Source organism: Schistocerca gregaria, chromosome 1 (assembly GCF_023897955.1).
Source record: "Schistocerca gregaria isolate iqSchGreg1 chromosome 1, iqSchGreg1.2, whole genome shotgun sequence".
Classification (NCBI taxonomy): domain Eukaryota; kingdom Metazoa; phylum Arthropoda; class Insecta; order Orthoptera; family Acrididae; genus Schistocerca; species Schistocerca gregaria.
This window is the reverse complement of record NC_064920.1, coordinates 1,072,179,122-1,072,195,222: the sequence shown is the minus strand read 5'-3', so window position 1 is coordinate 1,072,195,222 and position 16,101 is coordinate 1,072,179,122. Positions and strand designations below refer to the sequence as shown.

The 16,101-nt window shown below is 38.0% G+C and overlaps 1 protein-coding gene across 2 annotated transcripts in view; it reads right to left on the bottom strand.

Annotated features, from left to right (window-relative positions):
- Positions 1-8,240: 8,240 nt before the first annotated feature.
- LOC126281632 (golgin subfamily A member 6-like protein 22) overlaps positions 8,241-16,101 on the bottom strand; it is a 279,886-nt gene continuing 272,025 nt past the window's right edge. The window contains exon 16 of one of the 2 annotated variants that reach the window (XM_049980760.1): positions 8,241-8,610. In XM_049980760.1, the coding sequence (XP_049836717.1) occupies positions 8,592-8,610 (19 nt within the window). In that variant the 3' untranslated portion in view covers positions 8,241-8,591. The remainder of the gene's footprint in view (positions 8,611-16,101) is intronic. The other variant, XM_049980769.1, reaches the window with a different exon arrangement.

The window sequence follows — 16,101 nt, the reverse complement described above, 5'->3', positions numbered from 1 at the left end:
AAAGGGCAGTGCCATGTACATACCCAATACCCAACATTTAGGATTTCACACACACACTGATCAACACGTCAGTTTTCAGTGTCCTCAACTGTCAGAAGGCATTTTTCCAGATTTCTATAACCACAGAAGACATGCCCAAAACAGCCATTAAAAGACATTATCGACTGTACGAATTTCTTTTTATGCCATTTGCATTAAAGAATGCTCCCCAGATGTGGCAGTGTTTCATTAACAAGGTCCTCCATAAGTTTCCTGTCTACTTCCCTTAGATTCTCATAGTCTTAGCTCCTTTGGAAGAGCAAGAAGAGCATCTGCAGAAAATCAGAGCTTCTGAAGAAAATCTTTGAAGCACTGGCGGCATTCAGAATAGTTGTAAAAGAAAAAAAGTGCCAACTACAGGCAGAAAGTCACCTGAAGCTTCCTGACAAATCAAAACTGTGTGCCAGTCTGGGCCTCCAACCCAGGACCATTGCCTTTTGCAGGCAAGTGCTCTACCAAATGAGCTTCCTGAGGACCACTCATGACTTGCTCTCTCACAGCTGTACTTACACAAATACATCATCTCCTACCTTCCAAACTTCACAAAAGTTCTTCTGCATAACTTATAGAACTAGCACTCCTGGAATAAAGGATATTGTGGAGACATAGCTTAACCACTGGCTGGAGCATATGCTCGGGTCCTCAGTTGGTGGAGCACTTACCTTCCCAGTTTCTAGTGCTGGTCCAGCACACAATTTTGACCTGTCAAGTAGTTTCATATCAGCACACAATCTACTCAGAGTGAATATTCACTCTAGTAAACAATTCCCCATGCTCTGGCTATGCCATGTTTCTGCAAGATCTTATCTTCAAGATGTGCTAGTCCTGTGAGAAACACAGAGAACTTACGTGAAGTTTGAAATGTAGGGAATGAGGTACTGATGGAAGTAAAGGTGTAAGGGTGGGTCATGAGTTGTGCTCAGGTAGCTCAGACGGTAGTGCATTTGACTGTGAAAGGCAAAGGTCCCTGGTTCACATCCCAATCAGGCACACAGTTTTAATAGATCAGAAAGATTCATATCAGTGCTTAATCCAGTGAAGAGTGAAAATTTACTCTAAAGAAAATGACCTATCTTGGCCACTAGTGACATTTGCAACAGAAAATAGGTGGCCAACAACTACCACTCTGATTCTTTTCTGGGAAACACTTGGAATCGCAATGAAAATGGTTGGCTTATGACAAGAGTTATTGGTCCTCTACGAACAAGCAAAACATTTTCATGAGAATGTTGAAGGATGACCCTAAACAATTTTCATATATCGCTGGCTTCTGGTGCAGGCTATACTCAATCCCGAAAGGGATAGTACATCCCACTGGTTCTGTCACATCAATGTTATAGGACAGTTCACAACAGATATTCATCATGTTAAAGGAGCTGACACAACATACATTCCTCTCTCTATCAATTCCCCCAGTTGCTGTCCATCACCTCTACCCATCTCCATCACGCTTTCTCTTTGCCTATCTCTTCCACCCCCATTCTCTGTCCATGTCCTCCTTCCCCATCTCTCTACATGTCTCTTCCTCCCCTGTCTCTGTCCATCTCCTCTTCCTTTCTTTCTCTGTCTATCTCCTCCCCTCCCTTTCTCTGTCTATTTGTTCCTCCCCATCTCTGGTCATCTTCCACTCTTCTTCCTATCTCTACCTATTTCCTCCTTCCCCATTGGTGTCTGTCCACCTCCTGGTCCTCCCTTTTTTCTTCATGTTATCACACCAATAGGAGGCTGGTATTCTTACTCCTACAGCATTTCTTTCCACATCATAGCTAACATGTCTACTGAATTTGACTGAAATCATTCCAGGGTTTCAGGATGAACTTTTTTCCCATGACTGTGGTCACATACCCACATGTCAAATATATTTCACACGTTTAACGTATTTCACATGTATCTGTATACATATTTCGCCTGTATGTCTAGCACATTTTGTCCTGTACTTACATTTTCATATAGTTTAATGTTTATGATGTTTCTCGAACTATGTGCTGTACAATAATATAATTTTGCAGGTACATCCACTGTATATTTGCCTACTATCTGTTGAATGTATTGTGATTATAACTAGTACTGAAGAAGTAATAAATTAAAATGTCATGCATCATGCTCTAGTTTCTCATGCATCTCAGTGTTTACAACGTCATATCTCCTGAACTACGGCCCGAACAATATTTTTGTAGGTTCATTCAGTGGCAAATGTAGACACTTTCTGCAAAAAAACACTGCAAATTGAGTTAATAGAATAAAGTAATAAATTTAAGTATCTAAGAGAATGAAGTAATTTTTCATGCATTCAGTGTTTATGACGCCTTGGTATATTCAGTGGTATATGTAAATACTATCTGCAAAATGTGTCACAAATACAGTTAGTAAAATTAAAACGTCATGCTTCATGGGGCAGTTTTAGTATATGAGGAGCAAAAATGTAATAAGTGACAAACTTTTTTCCTTTCATCATTTTGTGGAGGTCATCAGTAAGAAAAAGTTTTGTTAAGGTTTAATATTATGTGTAAAGTTTACTGCAAATCTCTAAGTGCTCTCACACTTTATGGGTTACACTGCTTTTTCACCAGCATCACCTCCCATTTGAAAGGTGGGTGGTTTTTACACCACAGTGATTCTTTCGGGATAGTAAATGAGATGTGTACCAAGCTTGGTTGGGATCAGTCCAGTGATTTAGGAGATATGGAACACACATACATATACATGAAGGCTACATGCATTTTTATAATTTGTATGGATATAGTTGTAAAAATATTCAACTGGAACAGGGAATGAGTGGCTACACAAAAAAGAATGCAACTGAGGTGAGAACAAGGAATGGAGGGAACTAGACTAAGGAACAAGATTACAAGATTAGCCAAGGTGACTGGTGAACGACCATTCCAGGGTATGAGACCAACTGCAAATGAAGTGAACTACCATTCCTGGAAACAAGACTGACAGTCAAAGATCCTTCCTGATAAGTTGTTTCACCATCTTTCTGTTCACTTTAGGGAACCATTCCTTTGGACTCATTCGTTTATGAAAGACACATTCTAATATGTTTAGCATACAAAGAAGATTCACAAGCTCCCTTCACAGAGATTTTGTATGGTAAATGGTTCGTTATCCCAGTGGGTTTTATGGCTCCTGGTTGATTACCTGCTAATACTGAGTGACCCAACTGGTCAGGTGAATCAAGCAAGATATTGCCTGTTTCTGTACACCTCCTCCAAAACTCATGGCAAGCAATGAGTATTCATCCGTAAAGCATTGATAGATTGTCAATATGTAATTCTTTGTGACAACAAATCCATGCAGTACTGCCAATCACCTTACCAGCTGAAGAAGTATGAAACTGGAATTTGGTCACAATAATCATATGTCTGTTGTTTGAAACTGATAAAAGATATTTTATTCAAAATAATCTCCATTGATGTTTACACATTTATTCCACCTCTCCTGCAGGCTATGAATGCCATGCCAAAAACACAGTTATTCTTTTGAACCGAACCGTTCAGCGAGCCATTGTCATATGAATTGGGGCATTATTCAATGAGAGCATGTTCCAGTGTTGCAAAAAGATGATAACTGGACAGAGCCAAGTCTGGAGAATAAGCTGCATGTCCTAGTATTTCCCAACTGAATGCCCCAGTTGTTTCCCTGAGCCATTTTGCTGTGTGTGATGAGGCGTTACCATGGAGCAATATGGCTTTGTATTGCCTTTTTCCATATTCTGGTAGTTTTACACATAATGCTCTGTTTAAATTGATCATCTGCTGTTGATAGTGATCACTGTTAATGGTTTCACCAGGTTTTAGCAGTTCATAATAGATGCCATGCTTCTGATCCCACCAAACAAAGAGCATTGTCTTCTTTCCAAAGCAGTTTGGTCTTGCAATGCATGTCATTAGTTTGCCTGGATTCACCCATGATTTACGACACTTAGGATCCATTTTTCATCACCTGGCACTATTCGATGGAGAAATGACTTTCTTTTGTATCTGGTGAGCATCATTTCACAAGTGGTCTTTCAAGTTGCTTGCTGTCTTTCATCCAGTTCATGTGGAACCCATTTTACCACTTCCTGCACCTTTCCCATAGCTTTTAACTGAAGAGAAATGTTTTTCTGCATCACATCCAATTTTTCTGTGAATTCTTGTTAGAGTTTGAGGATCCTCTTCATCCAATAAGGCCTGCAATTCGTTGTCTTCGAACTTTTTCAGTGGTATCACGCTTTTCATTTCTCACGCCAAAATTATCACTTTTGAATTTTTTGAACTGCTTAAAACACCACTGTGTTTTTGCTAGAGCATGATTGCCAAAAGGTTCACCAAACATTCTATAAGATTCTGCAGCACTTTTCTTCAAATGATAACAGAAAACCAATGCTGTCTACAAATTGTAGTTCTTAGGCACAAAACTCGACATGTTTACGTGTTTGAAACAGATACTGATGTTTGGAACTTAGGTTACTGCATGTTGACATTTGTTGTCAGCCGTTACAAGAAGCAGATGGTGCTGCAGATGCAGTCTCTTGGCCCCTATACTGATGGTTAGCACCATTTATGGGGTAATTCCAGTTTCAAACTTCTACATCTGATACACTGGACAATACAGGATAGTACAATGAGGAGAACAGATACTCCAAATACTTATAATGGGGAAACTTCAATGGTTTCTGCCCACTGTCTGATACCAGCCTGGACACTACAGAACCCAGAGGAGGATAACAGGCATGACACTCCATCCGAAGTACAACTGCCACTAACCAACACAACCCCCCAAAGAGTTTCAAGATAGTTATCCTATCATGGAAAGTGTCAACATTAAAATACCACTCTCACAATAGGACTATGCTGACGACACCCCTCATTCTCACTACAGCTGGTTTCTTAGGGCCCCACCCTATCTGAGTGAGTACTTGCAGTAGCACTGGTATTGCCTTAGAGTCGACCATGCAGAAATGGTCCAGCAACAATCTGGTTGGGAAGTGCTGCTGCTACTGCTGAGCCTGTCCACCACTTCTCTGCACTGCTGCACTGAAGGATGAGAGGGGAGGAGGGGTTAGTTCTGCAGAGCCTTTGTAGCGATCACACATCTGTCTTAGAGTGACTAGCTTTCTTTGGTGTGATGTTTCATCTTTGTTATGAAAGGGTGCTTTGTCTGTGAATAATAATAAGAAACACTAAACATTCAATAACCATCCACATTATCTAAATTATAAAAATTAAAAAGTTGAGAATGATGAAGAGTCTCCAAAAGCCATATAGCAGTATGTAAGTGCTACATTTGCAACTACTGGTTTTACATCAGTATAGACACATCTTCAGGTTTATTTATCAAGAATACAAAATCAAATGGTTATATTTTTATCATGTAGGTGAACAATAACTGAGCATTTGGGATGTTATCCACGTTAAGAGTCAAACAACATTGGTGAGTTGTCATAACAAAATTAAGTACACCCAAAAGATGCTTATCAAAATGTACAAAGCATGACAAAGTATCCCAGGCTGAATACAACCCCGTAGGATATGTTACAGTGTCCAACAGCCTCCAGCCATATAAAAGCAACGTAAGTGAAACTTAGATCACTGTAATTACACCACACTGCTAACAGGTCATTGTGGTGTAAGCAGACCATGAAGATAAGAAATACCTTGCATTGTTTTTATGCAGCTGGAATCTAACAGATCCTGTGATATACAGGTTGAACATTAATAAAAATGGCACACTGCAGCGATGGATTCCTGATTGGGAATGGAAGAAGAAAGGTCCTATGAATATGTGTCTGTAAATGCCTCTTTGACACAGTAGATGGCACAGACAAATGGAAGTGCCTCTGACAACATGTTGTGCGTTCCTTGTGTGTTTCATGCTGTGTGACAGATGCAGCATACTGTAAGCAGCAAAATGGTCTGGTATTCATGTTGGGAACAGCTGAGATGGTGTTTGTGTATAGCCAAGCAGATGGAAATGGCCGAGAGGCAGTACAGATAAAGCAAACAAGTACCCTCACTGACATCAACCACATCACACACCATTTCAGACCCTTTTTGGGCGTTTGTGTGATCATGGGTCCTTTCAAACAGATGAACATGCAGGGAGGTGGTGGACTGCACATACACCAGAGTTGGAGGACTGGGTTCTACAGGATATTGGGACAAACACTAGTACAAGCCCCAGGCCCGCCAACATTGTGCAAGCCAAAGCATGACTATGTATATCCTGCATGCATTTCATTCCATGGACACCACTTTGAACATTTGTTGTAATGTGATTGTGATGCAGCTTTGTACTGTGTTCCAGGATGATTTGTTGCCATTGCATGCACACCATCCATTCCCACACACATGTTCATAGGGCCCATTTTCCTCCATTTCTAGTCAGAAATCTGTCCCTGAAGTTTGTCATTTTTATTAATGTTAAATCTGTATATTACGGGATGTTATCTGGCCTGGCTTACTCAGCAGTCATGCTCTGTATATTCTGACAAACACATTTTGGGTGTTCTCAAGTTTATAATGACAACTCGCCAATGTGGTTTGACTCTTTAACAAGTATAAATTCCTGAATGCTGTGACTCCATAACTGTCCATCTACATTATGAAAATATAACCATTTGATTTGTACTTTTGATAGATAGACCTGAAGATGCATTTATAGTTTTGGGAATAAAGCAACTTCACACAGTTATGCGGCTTTTAGAAATATCTCATCAATCTCGACTTTTTAATTGTTTTCAGTTTTAGGATAATCTGAATTGTTATTGAGTGTTTTTATTATTATTCAAAATGTGCCCTCCACAGAAAAGCTGCTTGTTTTAGTCTGTTCTTTGTATCTGATTTAAAAACATATCTGTGTGTCTGTCTACACTAATTGTAATAAATATCACAGTTTTGATCTGTCATCCATGAGTTTTATTCTGGATACCTGATTGCTGTCTATGTCTCTAATAGTCTCACATAATAGGTTTGTGATTAATGAAGATGGCTGATATTAGATGAAAGTAGCTCTGTGAAATATCTTTTGACTATGCCAGTAAATAGTTACTTTTAAAAATTATTTCATTCTTTTTCCCTTTTTTGAAAGTTACCTTCCTGTCAAACCATTTTTTTGTTTCAAATCCAGTTTCTACTCTAACAATTTTCTAATTTTTTTTTCTTCATTAAAGGGCAAGAATTGTAAAGGTAGCACGGCTTCATCTACCTGGAAAACAATAGGTATCTGCACATTGTAGTAGTTTTTAGAATAAGTACACTTTTCATTTAATGAAGCAATAACATTGAATTTCATAATATCCCACCCCCACCCCATTAGTTTTCAGCTCCAAAAAATAGTGGTGCAGTGGTTAAGAAAATGGATTCATATTCAGATACACACGTTTCAAATCTTGATTCTGCTAGACTGATTCACATTTTCCATACATGGTTTTAGCCAAATATGGTGATAGTTTCATCAAAAAAATAAAGGCAGACTACCAATCCTAACAATTGTTCCTTGTTTTCTTCTGGTATGTTAGTGATGTGGTTTCAGTAATACAAGTTACTTCTATTCTTCTGATAAGTTAATGTTGTGGTTTTAATAATACAGGTTGTATCTTCATCTACCCATTGTGTTTATGGTCGTACATTTTTATATCATTCAAGATTTAGATTACTCTGATGCATTATAATACCATTTTGAACATGTGGCTAAAAAGTGGCCATATGATTCAAAACATATCCAGCAACAACCCAAGTTGTTTTCATCAGGGTGTGGCTATCACATAACAGCAGAAAAAAAGGACACACTGTTGTAGACCATTGTAATTCCATCTCAAAAGTGACAACTGTGGCACATTGCCTTCTTTTGTAAGGAAATTAGCTACATGAAGGCTCTAAGTAGCAAACAGACTCATTTATACACAAAGAAAAATTGTCCACTTGTCATGGTAACTGCAGCTCAATATGTCAAAAATCTTACAAAACTCTAGAAGAGTGTTAAAATTATATCCTTCACAAAGTCAGCAAAAAATAGGTGTCAAACTCTTTGTTTTAAACTGCGTGCAAATGTAGTTTGAGAGGCTCGACAGCATACAGTCACAGTCTTACCTGGAATCTGGTGAATATTGTCAGTCATTAAGCTGGTTAAGTACAAAAAGAAATCATGATTTTATAATTAGGTAGGCACCAATTATATGAACTGTCTCAGTTTCTCGCGCTGTGGTACTATAGAGGTTGACTCAGGAAACAATAAAATTTTTACTCCATATTGCTACAAAACATGTAACTGTAATACCAGTAGCAGAAACATGTGTACAATAAAATAAAGTCACCTGTCATACAATAACACAAAGAAAACATAAAAGGCATTAGATAAAGAATACAGTTATGTTTAAAGTTTCAAGCTTTATATTTTGTAGAGTCCATATAATACTTTAATAAAACTGTTTTGTAAGCCACAGACATTCATCCAATTTCTTGTATGTTACTGTGGTTAGTGTGTGATTCATGCAATCAGCATCCTTCCTGAAAAGAAGCCCTTTGTATTTTACATTCTAAATGCTGTGTACCATCTTCTCTTCTCTCTCAGACTTGCACACAGGCCCTTAAAAAAGAAAAGAAGCACCAAAAGTGAGACAGTAATTTTAAGGGTATGGAGAACTAGTTTTACCTTAATGTTGTACAAAAAACCATCACTTTCAAAATAGAATCACTGCTAATACAGTGGCTCCACAATAAATTAAAAGATTCCATGTTTAATCTCTGGTTGGTCATAGGAACAGTGGCTCCACAGTAAATTAAAAGATTTCAAGTTTAATCTCTGCTTGGTCATAGGAATTTACCTATTATTTAACACCACTTTTATCTTTGTCATCTGTAACCACTTTCATACCTTCTACATCATGGCAAGCATTCTTATATTCATGTTACACCTTTTAGAGACATTAACTAAAAACCTTTTTTTTAATGTAGAACGATTTATACTGGCAACAAAATCATACCATTATTTTCTACATAGCATTGCAAATATTCTGAAAATATTTTCTTCAATTACCTCACAAAATTATGTTGCAACAACAATATTTATGTGAATGTTCAGTTCTATTTTAAAAGCCTCATTAATTTAGGGAGTCAACATATGTTGTTAGACAGGGTAACTGCTATATTCTCTTTCAGTACTGAAACTTCATTATACAAGTCTTCAATGAAATGAAATGAATGGAGGTACAAATGGGAATTTTACTCTTGCAAATAATTCAAAGTTGAAAATCAATAACCCTAGTTGTCCTTGATAAATTTTATATGACATAAAATCAACATTAAAGTACCCATAAAAATTATTTTAGTTGAGTGTGCGTAGTCTTGCTATAACAACCATAGACAAAACTATATTACAATTGAGTCATTCTTCAAATCCACAGAAACTGATGATATACATCCATGAGTGAGAATACATTTGAGGCAGCACTTTGTTCTAAGACCATCAGGAAGACAAGATATGACAGAAGGCTTTCCACAATATGAAGAACACTAGGAAAGCTTCACTTCCCTCAGTGCATATCCACATTCTTATAAATACAAGACTGAACAACTTTTTTTCAAGGGGTGTCTGACAAAGGGCACATCCATCATTCCATGAAAACTGTATACTGCAGTCTCTCATTTGATATATTTTTATATTGCTATATACTTTTCTGCACCCAAATCATATTATCATATGTTAAGCAAGCATTGCTACCTCCCTCTTCTACCATCCAAGCATGCACGCACGCTCGCGTACGCGCGCGCGCGCACACACACACACACAACACACACACACACACACACACACACACACTCTGGTATATCTAATCAATAAAGCTGTGAAGTTGAAATGTAAGCTGCACATATTCCTGATCCATGAAAAATGATGCTCTTTAGTGGAATACTAAGAAATGAAGCTCAGTTGCAGGACCCTCTTTCATTCAGTTTTATTTTTACACATCAACCACAATTTCGCAACTGTTTTAACACAAGACATTATCATCCAGAGGGCAACAGTGCCTAATATGCTTTCCCAAACTCCTTTATAATTTATGAGAACATAACTTACATACATTATTAACTTCTGGAGGCTGCACACAGCACATAAAACTAAGAGGTTGCTCTGCAATTTCAGCAGGTACCACATAAACTATTATATTTATCATATGTGGGTTTCAGATTACTTATCTGAGACTAAACTTTGCTTGACTTTTATTTAGTTTTAACGGCTCTGGAGGTGTTCAGAATATGAACGAAACCAGTAATCATTTAGTTCCTCTACATTGCTCAAACTTCCGAACTGTCTGTGGTGAAACTCCTAACTATGGTTTAAAGTTTTTTGTTTAGTTTTAGTTCTTATATGCTTACCCCACAGAACTACATTTAATAAAAAATAGTGATGTATCACAAATTATTCTTGATCAGATTTCTTTGTCTTGTTCCCATCAGCTATAATTTTCACTCCCTTTCATTTGTATCTGTCAATAGCTGCTACTGTTCCCATCCTTTCTTCACCACACTAAAACTTCATTTTTTGCATATTTAGGGTTAAATTCAACATCCCTGATACAATCCTTCTGCAACTTGAATTTCAGAAGGCAAATATTTGCCAATTTGGATTTTTAATATAGAATTTTTGTGTAATGTTTGAATTGTGTTTGTTATTCTTGGATTCGCCCCCACTGATTTTAAATGCTTCCACAGACTGGCTACAGGTATACTACCATAGGTTGTTTCTATCTCTACAAAACCCAAATGAAGTTACTGTGATTTTCTGACCAATAATTTGTGATATCCAAAATCTAATTAATTGTTGACCTATCACTCTATCAGTTCTAAAGCTTCTTGTCCTTCAGCCTCCATTTCTTTGTATTCATGTTCTAAGAATGTTTAACAATTCTTCAATCAATTCTACAGACACCAATGGCAAAGTAAGTAATTTGCAGAATCATATTTTCTTGTAGGCTTTTTAACAAAATAATTGTTTTGGAGAACAGTGAGTTGACCTACTACATCATCTGCCAACCCAAAGAATCATGTAATTTTAGTTCAAGATTTTCTTATTTTAGACTTTGATAAGCCAATACCAAAACTGCAAGGTCTTGGAACTATTACACTAATTCCAAGTGCATGTAAGTGCTTAGAACAATAGTATTGCATTCAGGAGGACCAGAGTACAATTCCCAATCCAGTCATTTTAATGTAGTTTGACCTTATTTTACCCAAACTGCTTACAGAAAATACTGAGATGGATCCTTTGCAATAGAGATGACCTCTCCTCCCTCCCGAATAACGACTATCCTTCACCTCTTATGACCTTGCCATCAGTACTATATTACGGTTGGTGTTGTATAGAATAGCTGATGATAGACCTGTCAGCAGATGGTTTTAAATTTTATATCTTTGCAAAATTTACAAATTATTTATACCACAGTGCAAAGTTTGCAGTGCTGAGTATATAAAATACCATGCTCACCAATTTCAACAGAAGCTGTAATGTATTCATATACTCTGTAATGCAAATTTTGCACTGTGATATAAGTTAACAATATGTAAGAGCCTCATTGAGAAAAAATTATTTTTAACATATTTGACTGATCAAAATTACAAACTTTTATTGATGTAAGGGATCTGTCTAAAATGTTAACATTATACCTATTGGTATTTTAAATTTATGACATTTATTGATTGTCAACATTTTGATAATACAAAGATAAATAAAATAAACAAAAGAAATTGTTTACATTAATTTTTACCTTCACTGCTCATTTTGCTTACTTAGAGTGTTGTCTAGTGTTTTCTGTGGTATCACTATTTTTAATCATCATTTTCATCATCCTAACAGGACAGCTTTGAAATTTATATCACCGTTACCACAAAATACTGACTGAGTTGCGATTTCTAAAGTTGTGATTATGGTGGGACCCAAGAATACAGCTATTTTCTTTCTGAACACATAGCAGATTTCACTCCTATGTTGACATGAAAATGTTACAATGTCTCTTGCTTCCAAACATATATTCTGTCCTCCACTCTCTCATTGGTTTTACAGAACCAGCAGTTGACAAACCTTCAATTGTTCCCCTCATACCTCATGGTAGGTGGCAACAACATTGATGCAGGAAACATGTGAGTATACCATATTTAGACATTTAGTGTTTCCTGCAGAAATGTACGCTATTGTTGAGTAGTTGTCCAATTTTAAAGTCAATTCGATTTCTAGTATAAAAGAACTCTAGAAAACTGCAGTCTAAACACGTTAGATGTTCATAAAAAGCCAAAGTATGCAGTGTAGATTCCCATGGTTGACTGCGCAATGAAACTTCTGCCTGCTCAACACTCTCCTCCCCACCACTCGTAGTTCTCAACCAAGCTGTGTAGCTGTTCCCCCCTCCAGCTTTCTGTAGTGTTGTGTTTGAGCAACAGTGAAACATGGACAACAAGATATTCTAGGGTGCAGGGCATATGTAACAACAGCAACAAATACACTATGGGATAAAAAGTATCCAGACATCCCCAAAAACATATGTGTTTCATATTAGGCGCATGCCACGTACTGCATATCAGTGTGTCATTAGACATCGTCTAAAAGCAGAATGGGGCATGCCGCGGAACTCATGGACTTCAAATGTGGTCAGGTGATTGGGTGTCACTTGTGTCATATGTCTGTAAGGAAGATCTCCACACTCCTAAACATCCCTAGATCCACTGTTTCTGATGTGATAGTGAGTGGAAATATGAAGGGACACATACAGCACAAAAACTTACAGGCCGACCTTCTCTGTTGACTGACAAAGACCACCGACAGCTGAAGAGGATCGTACTGTGTAATAGGCAGACATCTATCCAGACCATCACACAGGAATTCCAAACTGCATCAGAATCCACTGCAAGTACTATGACAGTTAGGCAGGAGGTGAGAAAACTTGGATTTCATGGTCATGTGGCTGCTCATACGCCACACATCATGCTGGTAAATGCCAAATGATGCCTCACCTGGTGTAAGGAGCATAAACATTGGATAACTGAACAGTGAAAAAATGTTGTGTGAAGTGATGAATTGTGGTACACAAACTTGCGATCCAATGACAGGGTGTGGGTATGGCAAATGGCTGGTGAACGTCACATGCCTGCATGTGTAGTGACCACAGTAAAATTCAGAGGCAGTGGTGTTACGATGTGGTCATGTTTTCCATGGAGGGAGCTTGCACCCCTTGTTTTGCATGGCACACAGGTATACATTGATGTTTTAAGCACCTTCTTGCTTCCCACTGTCGAAGAGCAATTCGGGGATGGTGACTGCATCTTTCAACACGATCGAGCACCTGTTCATAATGCATGGCCTGTGGCAGAGTGCTTACATGACAATAACATCCCTGTAATGGACTGGCCTGCACAGAGTCCTCACCTGAAACCTATAGAACACCTTTGGGATGTTTTGGAATCCTGACTTCATGCCAGGGCTCACCAACCAACATTGATACTTCTCCTCAGCACACACTCCGTGAAGAATGGGCTGCCATTCCCCAAGAAACCTCTCAGCACCTGAATGAACATATGTCTGCGAGATTGGAAGCTGTCATCATGGCTAAGGGTGCCCCAACACCATACTGAATTCCAGCGTTACCAATGGAGGGCACCACGAACTTTCAAGTTATTTTCAGCCAGGTGTCCAGATACTTTTGATCACATACTAAACTAAACTCATCTGAACAGGCCTTGGAAGGCCCAACAGTACCAACCAGCCACCGTGTCATCTTTAGCCCACATTTTTCACTGGATGTGGATATGGAGGGGCATTTGGTTAGCACATTGCTCTCCTAGCCGTATGTCAGTTTGACGACACTGTTTTGATCACATAGTGCATATAAATAAAACATTTTAAGCAATATTCAGTCCAATTCTCAAACTTTCCTCATCCTGTGGTCTAGCGACATCTGTTCATACTATCTTCATAAGAGGTCTTTTCACCGTAATTTATTCTCGTGACAGCAATTACAGTACATTTAACATGGTTTATTTTGTTTGTTAGACATTTCAATCTGGATTAATTTCACTTCTCATTTCAACTGAATGTCATCACCTTGTTCTAAACTTGATTAAAAGCTGGTAACAATTTTCTCCAGTATTTTAGTACATTATATGCACAGCGACTGAATTTCTCATTTGTAACCCAGTTGATAAATAATTACTTTACAAGATGTTGACTTGGCTTCGGAATCAAGTAATGGTTTTTGAGGGACAATGTTTTTGCCTTTGAATGTTGTTGTTGTTGTTGTTGTTGTTTCATTCCCCCACCCCACAGGGGCATGGGAGGGGCTGACAGTAGATACAATTTGCTGCTCTTCAGCCACCTGAGAGCAAAATTTTAAAAATTATGATACGAAAACTGGACATTGTGCTTGACAAAAATAAATGTTTCATACAGTAAAAAGACAGGCCATCAGTTGTATATGTTAAAATATAAAAGGTTGATTTGGTAATTAAATAAAATATAGAGAGAAATGAATGGAAAATGAGTGTCACACACAAAGATATAAAAACAGCTACACAGCTGCAAAAAGTAAAAATGGAAATGCTCATGTTTGATTTATTAAAAGAGGTACATAAATGTGTGAAGAGATAAGTGGAAACAGACTGCCAGGGAGAAGGGTATCAGGGGAACGTAGCATATAAAGGCAGTGTGTAGGAGGGGGTTTGTGTAGGTGGGTGTTTGGAGAAGGGATGGGGAAATAATGGAGAGGGATGCAGTTCTGAACCAAGACTTAATGAGTGGAGAGGATTGGAGGGGAAGGCAGCCTTGACAAGCAGTGGGTAGTAGGGATCTCCTAGATCTGGTAGTATGGTTATATATCAGGGCAGATTTGATGTTTGGTTAAGGGAATGCGATTGAATTATCATTGGGAGATGAAGTGGAGGGTAAGGACGTCCAGTGTTGACAGAATGTGGTGGCAGAGGCCGACAGAGTATCAGAACAGTGAGCAATTGGGAAATAAGAGCTTAGTAGTGTCAAGTTTATGGGTAACATAGGATATTCGGAGGCGTTCAAGATGGAAGAGTAGGCTGGGGAATTTGATAAGTTGGTACAGGACATTAAGCAAGACTGATTACCTTTACTTAAAAAGCCACATAAATGTATGTACATGGTATCAATACATGAATGAGATGTTTTATTGTAAACCTGTTGTTCAAATACAACAAGAGTTTGTAAGTCGATAGAATTTAATCTTATTTTCTCTTGTGTTTCACAAAATTGTCAATTTTTATCTAGATCATTACATTGTTACAGCAGCTAGTAATTCATAGTTTCTCATATATCTCTTGCACTAGCACTACGAGTCAGATGTTACCTGATTGTCTGAGCAAGATCGATGCTGTATCGAGTGCTTCTGCATATCAGGAAATCTCAAGTCTATTCAAACGCAAGTATTGCTTGAAGTGTCCTACCCTTCGTGATTGTTCAAAATAAATTTGCACACAACGTAAATAGCCAGAGCTTCACCAGTAAATGTAAGACGACCTCTATATATAGTAAACAATATAAAAATATTGATCTCAGCAGCAAAAATAAGATGACCCCAATTTTTTTGCATGATGAATTTGGGAAAAAAACACACCTTATAATTGGGTAAATACAGCATCCGAATGGGACGGAAAGCAGTAGGTGTTGTACCTGTACAGACAAATAAATGATTACTATTTCAGAAAAAAAATGGGTGATTTGTTGAAAAGAAAGAGCTTCACAAATTGAGCAAGTCAATACAGCATTGGTCCACCTCTGTCCCTTATGTAAGTAGTTATTTGACAGGGCATTGACTGATAAAGAGTTGTGGGATGTGTTCCTTAGAGATATCAGCCTAATTCTGTCCAACTGGCTCTTTAGATTGTAAAAGTCCCAAGTTGATTGAAGGGCATGGCCCATAATCCTCCAAACATTCACAACTGGGGAGAGATCTGGTGATCTTGCAGGCCAAGGTAGGGTTTGGAAAACATGAAGACAAGTAGTAGAAATTCTCACCATGTGCAGGCGAGTATTATCTTGCTGAAATGCAACCAAGGATGGCCTGCCATG